Source organism: Peromyscus californicus, unplaced genomic scaffold (genome assembly GCF_007827085.1).
Source record: "Peromyscus californicus insignis strain IS unplaced genomic scaffold, ASM782708v3 Scaffold_8__1_contigs__length_139910024, whole genome shotgun sequence".
In the NCBI taxonomy this organism is placed as follows: domain Eukaryota; kingdom Metazoa; phylum Chordata; class Mammalia; order Rodentia; family Cricetidae; genus Peromyscus; species Peromyscus californicus.
The window spans coordinates 67,016,171-67,031,387 of record NW_026294606.1 but is presented as its reverse complement, the minus strand read 5'-3'; the positions used below and the strand labels follow the sequence as shown (position 1 = coordinate 67,031,387).

Sequence of the window (15,217 nt, the reverse complement as noted above, 5' to 3'; positions counted from 1 at the left end):
TAATGTGGCCAAACATTGGCCGCTTAATTTCCTCCCGCCCCTCTCTCTCCCTTTCCCCCCTCCTTCTTTGCCCCTTTCCTCTCCCCCCTACTCACCTTTCTTCTCTCTTCTCCCAATTCTTTCTGTCCTCTTTTTCTTTTCTTATATTTCTCCCTCCTCCTCTCCTCTCCCTCCCTTCCTCTTTCCCTTTCTATCCTCTCTCCTCCTCTCCCCTTGCTTCCCTCCCCACCCCTCCCCTCCCCTTCACTCTCTTCACTTGGCTTTCTGCCTAATCACATCTCATTTTCCCATGCTAAGAACAAATTATCAATCAAAAGTCACAGGTACCAAGTACTCACACAAACCAGAGTTGTCTCTGTACTGGGGCATCTCTTGCCCTCAGGTGTCTGAGTGGCACCTCTCACTTCTGTAAGAGGTGTGCTCGTGGAAGACACAAGAGAAAGATCTTTAAAATAGCTTTTACTCTAGCTAAGGGTTGGAACTGGGAGACAATACATATCATAGCCCATCTAAAGAACTATAGACACATTTTTGTCTCCAGTTTAAGAAGTAACCAGTAAACATGATACAGGAGACAGCTTTATGAAGGTTTTGGTTGAAGTCATCCACTTGAGTGTGGAAGAGCCTGTAGTTCTTGAAACAGGGTCTTGATTCGTCAGAGGATGTCTGTAGAATATGAAATGCTCTGTTGTGTCATATCATTGAGATTTCTCAGAACTTGACAGCATGTGAAATCTAATAATAACTTTGAAGCTAAGATAGATTAACATTAAAAAAATTGTCTATGGAATATTGAAGGATAGTCACGTACGAAAAAATTAATTTTAAATGGAATCATAACCTAATATTAAAAATAATCTAGTAGTTCCTTCTCTGTTTATATGTAGCCCTTATATGAATGGTGCAATCGAATGAAAATGATCTACCCTCCACTCGATGGAAGCAGGCTGTGCAGGGGATAGAGAGTGAGCTTTGGAATTAGAGCTCGAACAGTTGTCTGCCTTTGCAATTTAATATGTGGGAAGTGTCTTTATTTACTTGATGACAGGCTGTCTAGCACTTGACAATGACAACTTAAGGTCTGCTTCACCTCTCTTCCTCAACTCCCAATGTCTAATAGAGATATAGCACATCTTATTAGATAGATACACAAGCAGATAGATAAATGATAGATGATAGCTAGATAGAATAGATAGATAGATAGATAGATAGATAGATAGATAGATAGATAGATGATAGATAGGATAGATAGATAGATGATAGATAGAATAGATAGATGATAGAATAGATAGATGATAGATAGAATAGATAGATGATAGAATAGATAGATAGATGATAGATGATAGATAGATAGATAGATAGATAGATAGATAATAGACAGATAAATAGATCAGTAGGTAGATCAGTATGGATGGAAGGATGGACAGGCAGACAGACAGAGAGATATATGGATGATAGATACACAGGTGATCTCCAAAGCCTTTCTGTTCCAGGATAAGTCTGCTCTGCTTCATGCATAATCTCACCAAGCTACTTTCTGAAATGCTCATGCTACCTCATCTATCCTGAATCCCAGGGACACCCCTCTTACCAAATCAAGCTTTATACTGTTTTCTGGATTACAGTGTTTTTCTGTCTTCCCTAAGATCACAGTTTGATTGCTTATTCCACCCAGGTCCCTGCTCAGATATTACCTTTCTAACTTCCCTAGCAACAGAGTACATTTCCCCCTCACCCCTTCATTTGTCTTTCCTGGACTTACGATTATTTCGCATAGTATACATTTGTTTTTAACATGTCTTCCACCTCTGGGAAGCCAACTTCTGTGAAAGTAAAACTGGTCTTTTCTCCATGACTCACATCTAAACCCCAGCACTGTGAGCATCCAGCAGTGTGTGCCCACTTAGCCTCTAATCATTTCTTACACTTTGATCCCAATTAGGCTCAAATTTCTCATCTGTTACTTGCATTTTAAAAAATTCACAACTGTGGGTCAGGGTGTGGGGAGAGAAGTATAAAAATCTCATTGTCAATAGCATTTAAATAACTTACCTTTCTTTTTCTTCTTGGTAAGGCTGTGGTGGATATTTGCATGCAGACAGAGGGATTATCACATCCCCCAAGTACCCAGACTCCTACCTTCCCAATCTCAACTGCTCCTGGCATGTTCTGGTCCAGAGTGGTCTCACCATTGCTGTCCATTTTGAGCAGCCTTTCCAGATTCAAAATAGAGACTCTTCGTGCAACCAGGGGGATTACTTGGTGGTAGGTCATGCTTGTTACTCTTCGTAGTTAACTGCCTTTGCAGACTTAATTTAAAATTCTTAGTATGCAAACTGATAGGCCTTTTAACACTGTTTTGCAATATAAAAGATGTTACACAATTTTAATCCCTTCCTAGCTAAGAAATGGACCAGATATCCATTCTCCACCCTTGGGACCCTCTGGAAGAAATGGTCGTTTCTGTGGAATTTATACTCCATCGACTCTGTTCACCTCAGACAATGAAATGTTTGTTCAGTTCATTTCTGATAATAGTAACGGCGGGCAAGGATTTAAGATCAGATATGAGGCCAAGAGTTTAGGTAAGTAATTCCTCTAAGAATTATATCTATATTTTTCCTTAGATTCTTTGATTTTTGTTGAGATGGATTTTAGGGGGAAAATGCCAAATTTTCTGAGGTGAAAGTCATAGTATTAATAAGAACAGGTGTCTTTGATCAATCTTGGTCTTAGTCTTCGTACACTAACTATTGAGCATGATGCTTTTTAAGGAGAATATAGTATAGTTATTTCTACTTTACAGGTAAGTAAAATGAGGTTTTGAGTTTTCCAAGTTATTGGTTTTATTTTGTTTTGTTTTGTTTTGTTTTGTTTCAATTATTGACAAAGTGAATTCTCCATGTGTAGAAAATGAACTGATCTTAACGGGCCCCTGGACTTCTTTAGGCCTTTCCATGATGGAGTGCCTAAGTTAAACTTAGTTACAGTAGCATGGTAAAGGCTATGATTGCTCTTCCTCATCATCATTGTGTTCTTCCTTTGTAGTGAACACTGACCTATGATTCTATTATTACTCATTTAGTTATTATTCCCCTATTATTGCATTACAGCAGCAATCTTTATATAATCACCCTTACTTAATTTTGTTTAATTATTTAATTTTACTGTGATTATTTGATTTTTATGACATTTACTTTTTTAATAGGATTTAATTAAATGTCGGTGGAGAGTAAACAGCTGAACTAAATCTTTACTTGTCTCCCCAAATTCAATATCATGAATGATTATATGACCTTAATCCCAGATTCTCAAATATGCTTCAAAAGATACATTGATCTTAATGGAACCGTGGTTTTTGTTGTTGTTGTTGTTGTTGTTGCCATTGCTGATACTGCTGTTGTTTGAAATGAGGTCTCTTGTAGCCCAAGGTAGCCAGGAATTGGATCAGTAGCTGAAGACCTTGAATCCCTGATCCTCTTGCCTTGACATCCCAAATCCTGGCATTATAAAGCATATGCCAGCATGCACAACAGAAACCTTTTGTTTTTTTACACATCATCTCAGATGTGAGAGAGTTCAGAATGTCAGCATCATTTCTTTATTTGGGAAAAGAAAAGGAAATAAAAATCTCTATTAATCATTCCCCCCCACAAGCATTTAATAACTTGTTCAAGGCCTAAGAAAAGAGTGTGTTCAGTCACTTCCTAGTGCACTAAGCTCTGGCAGCAGGGATCTGTTATCAGCTCTGAGGGCAGCTGCACTGCTGTTCAAGGTTGGCATTTTCTCTTACATCTCTGTCTTCATGTTGGGATTCGCAGTGAGTTTGAATGGGCTGATTTGATCCTCCCTATAGGACTCACTTTCCTACTTTGTTAATGCTGGATTAATCTTAACTCTGTGACAGTTCAGATATACTGTGTATTTTCTTTTTAGTTCCTTTCTAGGCCCATTGGTCATGCATCTATACTAGTGATTATTATCATCTCCCTGTCTTTCCTCACACTCATGACTGTCCTTAATATTAAGATCAAACAAAGATCTTTTGGTTTTAAAAGCTATTTTGGGGCAGCCCCAAGCAATATGGTTGTGCTTTGCTTGTCTCCAACTACTTACTAAGCCAGACTTCTCCCTGGCTCTCTTCCTATCGTGTCTCCCTCATACCATTTCCCATGTCTTAAATTATGTTTTGTGTGACTAGTTCTTAGCATCACTTGCTGAGCTTTACACTGTCTTTGCCCCAAGGACTTCTCTTTGCTGTAGTTGATTGAGATTTCTGTGGCCCTGTGCTAAATGTCTTTTATTCTCACCTGATTAATTGGCTTGTTAATTAGTTAGCTAAACATTTATAAAGAGCTTTACACTGCACACACTACCAAGTTCCATCAAGAGGCTTCATGCAATGAAGGAGGCAGACAAGCAGAGGCAGTTATTGTACAACATAGTAAGTTCCAGATGGAGAAATGCTCCAGGATCTGTAACCACAGGGAGAAGCACCTATCCAACTGATGGGACCAGAGAAGAAAGGAATGAACAGTGATTTGTGCTTTAGCAAAGGACAATGTAACATGAGACATCTCATCACCAGAAGACAATTCACAGTTCTGCAAGAATTTACTATGTTGTTGAATAGGGTCAAAAGGAGGTGAATATGGTGATGAACGACATACTTGTCATGATGTCAGGGCCATTAGTACTAGTATTCCCAGATGCTTATGGGGAGCCACTGAAAGGTTTAAATCCAAAGCACCATGGCTTGACCAGAACAGAAACATCAACATAACTGTCTGATTGGAAGAATGAAATAAGAACCCAGATAAAAGAATAATTCAGGGAAAACTGCTGTGTCCTGAGCTAAGGCAGTGTCAGTAAGAAGGTAGAAAAGAGGCCATGTCAAAAGTTGTTGTAAGTCAGGAATTCATGGATTTTCATTCAGGTCTCTTGAAGGTGGAAGTGGAGAGAAGGGGTGAAGGAGCATGAATAACAGTTAGGTGCACACAAGGTGCCAGACTGACACATGTTCATCCTGAAATCCCTGAACTACATCCCCAAAGATGTCTGGTAGGCTGTTGGAAAAATGGAGATGAGAAGATTGGTCTAGCCTGGACTGACAAAGTGTGGGTTGAGGTTTAAACCATGTTGATATGGGGCAACCAAGGAATTCTTTTGAATGAGAAGCTGGAAAATCCTGCAGAACGATTCCTGGGGTTCTCCAGCACTGTCCGGAAGCCCTGGCAGGAGACACAAGACAGTCTGAGAAAAAATGCTGACAGAAGGAGAAGAAGAGTTTGATGTCTGAGAAGCTGAGAGACACAGATGGAAAGAAGGACGGTGTAGGCAACCATGTTAAATGCAATAGGGATCAAATCCTAATTATAAAGAAGGCATCTCTGGGTATACAACTTGCAGGAGACTGAGGGGCAAGATAAGCCCGCTGGATAAGTTTGAAGGAAGGAAAAGCAAAAGGAAAGAGTGAGTGAGGGATGGAGGAAGGAGCAAGAGAAGAGAGGAGGGAAAGAAGAGGGTGGAGATCCTAGAAGAGGCAGATGGGAAGGGAACATGATCCAGAAATACAAGAGTGCTATGCAAAAAAAAAAAAAAAAAATGAGAGACGCAAATGAATTTATTCTGACTAGTCACAAATGGAGGATTGAAAATTGACAGGACCCTCAGATGATTCATTTTCTGTCTCAAAGAGAGCTCCATGTAGTACTGAGAATCCAAAGGTACAGGGAGAAGGGAGAAGGTTTAACAAGCGATGCTTGGAGTGACTGTTGAAGTTTGTATGAGAAGCAATTAGCAGATTGCTCAACAGAATTGAGATTGGAGAATAAATATCTTCAACAACGTTAATTTCTACAAATGTCTAGAATTGAACGCAACCATAAAAATTCATGTGTTGGGTGGTAGTAGGAGATCTGAAAGAAAAGAGCAAGGTACTCAATTCTCAGGAGGCAGAGGTAGGAAAATGATTACAAATTTAAGGTCAGTCTGGTCATGTAGTGAATTCCAGGCCATCCAGAGTTGCATAAAGACTGTCTCCAAAGCAAGCCAATACTAAACATGTGAGGTTCATGTGTGGAGTCAGAGGATGATCCAGAGCGATGGTTCTCAACCTTCCTGATGCTGTGACCCTTTACTACAGTTCCCCATGCTGTATGTCACCCTAAACTATGAAATTATTTTCATTGCTACTTTATAACTGTAATTTTGCTATACTATGAATTTTAATGTAAATATCCATGTTTTCCGATGATCTTAGGGGACCCCTGTGAAAGAGTCATTTGGTCCCAAAAGGGTCTCAACCCACAAGTTAAGAACTGCTGATCTAGAGTAATAGTCCTCAAAATGCTCCTTGTTTTTGAGGCAGGATCTCTTTTGGTTTGCCACTGCACTGTGTACTCCAACTGGCCAAGCATCTAGAGATGCTCCTGGCTCTGCTTCCTGTTTCACTAGAGGAATTCTGGGGTTACAGATGCATGCTACCCCCTGCTATACTTCTGGCTTTTACAAAAGTTCTAAGAATCTGAATTTCATAAGCTTTGAATAGCAAACGTTTTTACCTAGTGAGTTGTCTCCCCAGCCCTGCTTAGCTTCTTGTTTTGTTTTATTTGTTTATTTGTTTTGTTTTTGTTTTTAACATATTGAGATCACAGGTCTGCAGCAAGTGAAAGCTCACTGACCTGAGCTTCTAATGGGAAGTTATGGCTGCTTGCATACTTCCTCACTCATCTGAGTGATGGGCATGTATTTATTGATGGAGAAGCACAGCTTTCATACAAAAGGGAATGAAGGAAATTTTTTTTTTATGGATTCCAAATATGAATGACCATGATCTGGGAAAACAGAATCAGGTTATCCTCAAATGCTAGGTTCCAGGATAGTAATGATTTCAGGAAACTTTTGTAGTAACAGAATAAAAGAGAGTCCAAGATCAAAGCACTTACCAAATACATTGGTGGGAACAACAGCCAGGTGGCTTATAATAAAGAAAGGAAATTTCTATTGTCCTCAAGTCCTAATGATGACATTCTTAGCCTTTGGGTTGATGAAGCCGGGAATCTATTAGTCTACTTTAAAAGGATTTACCTAATAGCCATGAAAATGCATGTTAGATTAAACACAGGTGGACAATAAGCGACTGTTAAGGAGGCTAAAGACAGTCCAAGATGGTTTGACTCCAGACTACAACGGTCCAACTCTACAATCCTGGAAGTTCTAACCAGACAGTCAGCCTTGTACAACAGTTTATGTGTTCATGTGAGGCTGCATACACTTTGCATAAAAATTTTGTTAGCTTTAGTGAAAAATAAAAATTTCAATCAGAATAGATAATTTGGATATGGGCATTGTGATATGTGTCTATAATCCCAGCTCATGGGAGGTGGATGGAAGAGGTTCAACGATTCAAGGCAATCTCAGCGACATAGACAGATGGACCTTAGCCAAGATTATCTCAAAGAGCAAACAAATGGGCTAGAGAGATTGGTCAGTGGTTTAAGAGTACTAGCTGCACTAGCTGCTTTTCCAGAGGACCAAGGTTCAAGTCCCAGCACCCATCTCACAGCTGTCTGTAACTCCATTTCCAGGGGATATGATGCCCTCTTCTGGCCTCAAATGGCACCAGGCATGCATGTGGTGTACAGACATACATGTAGGCAAAACATCCATATAAATAAGGTAAAAAGTAAAATAGAATTTAAAAACAAGCAAACAACACCCCCTCACATACATACACACATTTCAAAACAAAACACCTGACCTAATGAAAAGACATAATAGATGATTTGACAGGATAAAAAGGGACATACATGGTAGTTCATTTTACAGGAAAGACAGAATTTATTTACTTAAAAAGAACATGAAGATAATTCTGATGAAACAAAGTTTAGAGGGAAAATAAAGACAAATTGACTGTACACAGCAATTGTGGTATCTGATTATGTTCCCATCCACCAGACTATAGATTGATTTAACTGTTTCTTGACAGCCTGTGGGGGCACTATCTATATCCATGGTGCCGATTCTGATGGATACGTGACCTCCCCCAACTACCCTGCTAATTATCCACAGCATGCTGAATGCATTTGGATCTTAGAGGCTCCTTCTGGGAAAAGTATACAGCTCCAATTTGAAGATCAATTCAATATTGAAGAAACACCCAAGTAAGTCACCTACATTTTAGTGTTCCTTCAACCCAAAGTTAATATTTTTTTTCAGCTGTCATGTCTCAAGACAACTTATTTCTTCTTTGCTCAGCAGTACCCACTGCCCAGAAAAAAAAATGTAGAGACAAAGAGATAAGTAAATGTCTAAAGCCTCAAAGCCTTGCCTGGCAGCTACTCCCACCTTGACCCTCAACACATCTTCCAAGAGATATTGAGGGTGACTGTTTGAGATTGATGTCATCTGTTCTTCCTCCCACAGGAAAAATACAATCTCTGTTAGACAGGTATTTTTTTTTTCTCCAGCCTCATATTGAGTGTCACAGATAAAAATATCGGCTTAACAAATAAGACTGTGTGTGGCATGGCGCTAGAGGCTGCCAGTGCCACAAACAACACTGAAGTGAACACTCCACAATTTCCCAGTCTTATTTGCATCAGGAATCTTGCAGGATCACAACTCAGAGAGCGTGTATGACTATGCTGAAATCCAAGGAAAACTGTATAGTCTGTGAAAACAAAGCAAAACTACAAGCTGATACACAGATATATGGGTTCTTTTTCATTTATCTAAAATAGTCCTATATTTGCATGAGTAAATGCATGTCACAACAGAGCTACTGATCACCACTTTTTTTTTGACACTGAATGTGATTTGTTTTTACAGAAACTAGCATAGACTCTCTAGTTTGATTTTATTAGGAAACATTAGTAAAAGCTTGTCTTCTTTTATAGACATAGTGCAGCTGTGTAGACATAGTAGCCATAGTCATGAGGCTTGCAAGAGAGGTTGATCTCTCTCATGTGAAATATATTCAAGTATCATGTCTGACAGATTCTACTTTAATTGAATCCATGGTCCATCTGAAATGACTTTTATGTTTGTAAGACAAATATAGAATATGTAAAGAACTATCTCCCAGTGTAAAAAGCTGTCTCCTTCAGGAACTCATCATGGAAGGTTGTATCATCATTGGAAAAAATATGGCATTTGAGAATGCCATGAAGCCTAAAGAGACTCAGTCATGTGGTCTTTTAATACAAAAAACATGATGATTAAATATTGTCCTTGAAGAAAGAAATCTTTTTTTTTTTTTTTTTTTTTTTTTGGTTTTTCGAGACAGGGTTTCTCTGTGTAGCTTTGCGCCTCTCCTGGAACTCACTTGGTAGCCCAGGCTGGCCTCGAACTCACAGAGATCCGCCTGGCTCTGCCTCCCGAGTGCTGGGATTAAAGGCGTGCGCCACCACCGCCCGGCTGAAGAAAGAAGTCTTAACTAACAAAATAAGTCAAAGTAACTGTTTGGTTTTTTTTTTAAATTTGACAATTTTTTTCTTCTAGCTGTTCTTCGAGCTACCTTGAATTGCGTGATGGAGCCGACTCAAGTGCTACAGTGCTTTCCAAATTGTGTGGGCACACTTTGCCTGGTAGCTGGATATCCTCAAGAGAACTTATGTACTTGAAATTCCAATCTGGTACTGGTTCCAGCTACATGGGATTCAAGGCCAAGTATTCCATAGGTAATGCTTTATTTTCAAGCAGGACAGCAGTGGTACAGGGAAACACTGAGGCTTAACCACACCGTGCCTCTCATCTGCCTAATTTTAAGACTTGGAAGAAGGTTTGCATAAACTCACAACATCATCACCAGTTTTAAGTTATTTTATATTAGGCTAAAATGTAATTTTTATTAAAACTTTAGTGTTTTATATTTTCCTAACTTGTGTATAAAAAGTATTTTCAGTTATATCAACCTTTGTTTCTATCTCTTACCATGAAATAAGTATAATATATTTGCAAAAAATAAAATTCCTGCTGGGCAGTGGTGGCGCACGCCTTTAATCCCAGCACTCGGGAGGCAGAGCCAGGTGGATCTCTGTGAGTTCGAGGCCAGCCTGGTCTAAAGAGCGAGATCCAGGACAGGCACCAAAACTGCACAGAGAAACCCTGTCTCGAAAAACAAAACAAAACAACAAATTCCTTAGTGATCAAGCAACTGCACTTGGACAGTGACTTAGAACACCAAGCATCCATGGAATGGTCCAGCGTTTTCCTTCTGAATCTCTAATGCTAAGCCAGAAATGGAAAGCACATTGTTCCCCTGGAGTTTGATTTTGTTACTCAAAAAGTGAGCCACAAACACACATATTGAAGATTCACTCCAAGTGATATAATACCACATACCACATATCACATATAATTTAGTGTCTGGTGGGTCTGAATTCTCAAAAAAACTATGTGCAGTGTGTACTTATAGTTAACCTAGAGAGGTAGACACCAGCAGTCGCCAGTCAACTGCTCCTTCCAAAAGAGTGCAGACAGTGTTTGGCATCAGCGGCAGAGGGTACCAGGCAGGCCTTATTACCCTACCAGTTGCTTCTTGGATGATATTTACGTTATGAGTAATAGTTCTTACATGCTTTCCCAAGAGAGTGGATGTGACACCCCACAGTCACCTTCCACTTCTCACACTGAGTAGGCCTGAGGTATCTTTCTATCCATCCACAGTAGATTTCAAAGAATTAGGAAAGCTTTAAATAAACCTTTTCAGATTTTTACAACTTCTGATAATATTCACTTGGTTCCTAAAAGTTTTAAATGATATTGGTTTAATCATAAAAATAATCTATAATAGAATATCCTTTGTGTGTGTGTGTTTTGCAGCCCCATGTGGAGGAACAGTCTCAGGGGAAAATGGAGTCATTGAGAGCATTGGATACCCGACCCTTCCCTATCCAAACAATGCCTTTTGTCAGTGGCATCTCCGGGGCCTCCCAGGACACTATCTCACCATTCATTTTCAAGATTTTAATCTTCAGAGTTCCCCTGGTTGTGCAAAAGACTTTGTGGAGATCTGGGAAAACCATACCACTGGTCAGTGAAATCCTGCTTTCTTTGGGGGTGTTTACTTCTTAATCAATTAATTCAACCCCTGAAGCATCTTGGCTTCTGAGAAAGGCAAAGGTGTGTCTGATGTCATCAGAGAAATGCAGATTCATGGGCTCTGGGCAAGACCGGTAGTTCTTTTCATTGATTCTAACAGATTACAATGGATGCTCAGTATTGCTATAGCCATTCTGTAGTCATCTTAGAGAGCACAATGAAAGAGCCTTGTGTTGGGACGGCATCCTTGTCCTGTGGAGACCCCAGTGTACCACCTGTGGTTATTGGAGAAGTCTCCTGATGCATAAGGAGAGGGAGAGATAGTGTATATCATATAACAGTATAAGAGGCACTTGGATCATTTCTTCAGCCATCTGAGCAAGCCTTCCTCATCAGGCTGAAATAGACTTACCCTAATTGGCTCCAGTCTTTATACATCTGCATATATTTAAATATATTGACTTTTATTCATTATTTTCATAACAGTGGTTGCCATTTCTTCATGAACAAAAGATTGTCTCTTAAGATCTTCTTTGTCCATGCAAAACAACTTAAGTAAGCATTGACAGAAAAATGATCACCTGGGCATGGACATAATTAATTATTTGACTCTTGCAGGAAATATTTTGGGCAGATATTGTGGAAACTCCATTCCTAGCCATGTGGACACTTCCAGCAATGTTGCTTCGGTCAGGTTTGTCACAGATGGCTCTGTCACTGCCTCAGGATTTAGGCTGCAGTTTACGTCCAGCAGAGAAGGTGAGTTCAATGACATATTAGAAAAGGCACTGATCTCCTACAGAGGATAGACGCTGCACTGGACACTGATATCATAAGAATTTGAAAACGAACATGTGATTTTTGTCTTTTTGACTCTTACGAGAAGTTGAAAGGCTGATGTAATAAACAGTCACCAGTTAATGAAAACGTATAGCTGGAGTAAATGCCACAAAGGAAAGTAACGTGTATTATGAGAGATGCAGAGCAGAGATGTGGCTTCTCTGTGAAAACCATCCTGAGAAATTGGTACATTGTAATGCCCTAGAGCTATCAAGAACTCAGGTTCCTAAATGCCCCCAACGAACACGGGTGAAATAAAGGTCCTGTCGAAAAACAGAATAATGACTTTAGCTTTCCTGAGTTTGTTATATTTATTGGTCTTTCATAATCCTGGGCTCTGATAATAATTTAAATGCTGCCAGTGGACTGTTTTCCATGTAAGATAACATTCAGTATTGACAGAGACAAGAACTGAATACAGATGTAAATACAAGAAGTCATGAAGTGAATACAGATGAGCATTCTCATACATGTGGAAAAAAATATGGCCAGTAATTTTGTTCAGACAGGTCATTAAGAACTAATTTTAAAAGTGTTCCTTGTGAAAAGAGATATTTTGATTAATTTTTTTCCTTTCTTTCTTTCAGTGTGTGGTGGGAATTTACACGGCCCTACCGGAACATTTACTTCTCCCAACTACCCAAACCCTAATTCTCATGCCTGGATCTGTGAGTGGACAATCACTGTACCAGAAAGCAGGAGAATCATCCTAACCTTTACCAACTTGAGGCTGAGCAACCATCCATCCTGCGACAGTGAGCACCTCATAGTAAGTGTCCCTGCAGGTTGGCCACTGTGTTCCATTGTGTGTGGAATGCATTCACTGGAAGTGATGATGTGAAAACTCAATCAAACGATCGCCACCTTCGCAACTACTTTTCAGACAAATTTGAGTAGTTTAGATAGAGCAAAGTCACCACAAACTGCTTTTAGAGACTATTATCTGTCACCTCATGCACAAAGGTTACATGGTGGACAAGTTTTCAGGGCAAACCATCATTACATACGACAAAAGAGAACAAGTAGATGACAGCTAAGCATGCAGGCAAACTTCATCGGTCTCAGCACAAGTACCAGCGAGACTTAAGCAGATGAATGGTCCTACATAACCTCATTCTCTGCCAGAGGCATTGAGGGACCCTGGGTAGAAAGCCCGCCCTGTTCCAACTTCAAATGTGAGAGGCATGCCCTCAGCATTGCTAGCTTCCCTCAGCTGAAGAAAGCAAATGAGACCCATGAGTATGAATAGCAAATATGTTGTTGACTAGGAAGTGTGTGTTGACTGTGTGTGACATACATATTTATATGCATACATGTATGTACTTATTGATATAGCTATTCATAGACTAATAGACTACCAAATGGAATTAATGTTAGTCTATCTCTCTACCCATCCTGCTCCCTTCTTTTGTTTTTTCAAGACAGGGTTCTGTTGTGTAATCCTGGCTGTCTCAGGATTTGCTCTGTAGACCAAACTAGCCTCACAGTCAGAAATCCACCTGCCTCTTCCTCCTGAGTGCTGGTGTTAAAGGTATGTGCCACCATGCCTGGCCTCTTCAGTCTTTCTTATGTGAGTAGATAATATTTCTAGTGGCTCAAGGAAACAATCTTGATGTTTATTTTGGAGTCATAGTTCCTACACCCACCTATACACAAGAGCCATTGGCTGCACCTTAGAAAATATCCAGCTCTAACATCTATACACCCACTGCTACTGCATCATTCTTCACTTGGACTGTACCATCAGTTCCAGCTGGTCTCTGTTTCTAGCCTTGTCCTCCCACATTCTCAGGACGGCAACTAGAGTAATAGTTTCTGGTTTAAACAGGATTGTGTTGAGGGTAGGAGTGTATCTCAGTGGCTGAAACTTTGCCAGGCATGTATAAAGCCCTGGGTTCAATCCTAAGCAATGGGAAAACAATGCTTAATCATGTCATAGCACTTTCTTTTTTAAAAAAATCCTCCAATGATCTTTCATCTCAACCAGATGAATCCTAACAAGTCCCACCCAGCCAGCCAGTACCTGCTGGTCCTCCCTCTCCCTTACCTGCCGTCCCCTCCCCTCCTATGACCCAACTCCCTAGCTTCTCTTTTATCCCTTGATATGCTAACAGGTACTGTGAGCCACAGAAATATGAAGTAGGAACTCAGCTGGCATTGACAAGACAGACCCATTAGAGCCCAGGGCTCTGATGGAGGTTAAGCCAAAACTCAAGGAGTCTTGGTGATATTGGCTTTTGAATGTATTACCTGTTTCCTGCAGTGAATTTCCTGTGTGCTATTGTAGCTTTCCCAATTGATTCTTTTTTCTAAGAGTTTCTAACAATGTGATCGATCATTTATTGGGCTCAACTTCCCCTATACAGTTGGGTTATTTGGAGAACATCCCCCAGCTGTGTATGGAAAAAGTCACACAGTCAATACCTATTTCCCACAACCAGGTCTTTGTTACTTTCTCCAATATAAACTTAGAGGTCTGCCTTCTTGCAATTATCTTCATTGGCAGGCATTTGGTCAGTGTGAAGTGTCCAGGCAAAAGTATCTCATTTGAGACATTCTCAGATACCCAAAGACATAGAATTACAACATGTCTGAATTTGTTGATTCACAGTCTTTAGATAGATAGAGAACAAGAGTGCCCTGGGCTCACCCTGCCTACAGATAGGCAAGTGTTGTCCCAAGCTAACCTCACACTAGCAAATTCTTAACTCCTTTTCCTTTTACCTTGGTTTACTAATCAGCATATTAGTAATCTAACCACACTTAGGAATGCAGTATTACACGCAGATTCCCTTTTCCCTTCTTAGATTTTCCTAATTGATTTAAGGTCTCTCTCCCTCTCATTTGACCCTGCTCCCTTTAAGAGTTCACTGAGGCTTTTACATGTCACCCCCTCTTTGAGCCATAAAGAAAGCCTGACAGTCACTACCTAGTGTAAACTCTTATCTGCTTTTATGACCCTGAGAGAATTCAAGCCTTGCGACCTTGCTTGGGCCGGAGAATTGCTGACTGTATGTATATAAAAACTGGAAACCTCAGAGACTCGGGGGAGAACTAAAGATAGAAGAACAGCAGAGTAATGTATGGGCTAAAAAGAAGATGTAGAGTTAGGGAAAATTAACTTAAAACAACAAAGTGAATGGACTGAAAGAGCATGGCATGTGTAAATTCAATTGATATAGATCAGAATCTTAGCCATTTGTACACTTCTTTTCTGGGCTCTGGGAAAAACCTCCACAGGGCAGGTACCCAGGGTAGGGGGTGGGGGTGGGATTGGCTTTCGATAAACAGGCTCTAATATCAGGCTTTAATGGGTGATTATGGCCTCTGT

General features: G+C 40.1%; 1 protein-coding gene across 1 annotated transcript in view; it reads left to right on the top strand.

Annotated features, from left to right (window-relative positions):
- Positions 1–15,217, top strand: part of Cubn (cubilin) — a 225,852-nt gene that overhangs the window by 147,853 nt on the left and 62,782 nt on the right. The window contains 7 exon segments of the mRNA XM_052729218.1: positions 2,075–2,265; positions 2,402–2,585; positions 7,991–8,165; positions 9,505–9,683; positions 10,828–11,037; positions 11,665–11,805; positions 12,474–12,655. Coding sequence (XP_052585178.1) covers positions 2,075–2,265; positions 2,402–2,585; positions 7,991–8,165; positions 9,505–9,683; positions 10,828–11,037; positions 11,665–11,805; positions 12,474–12,655 — 1,262 coding nt within the window.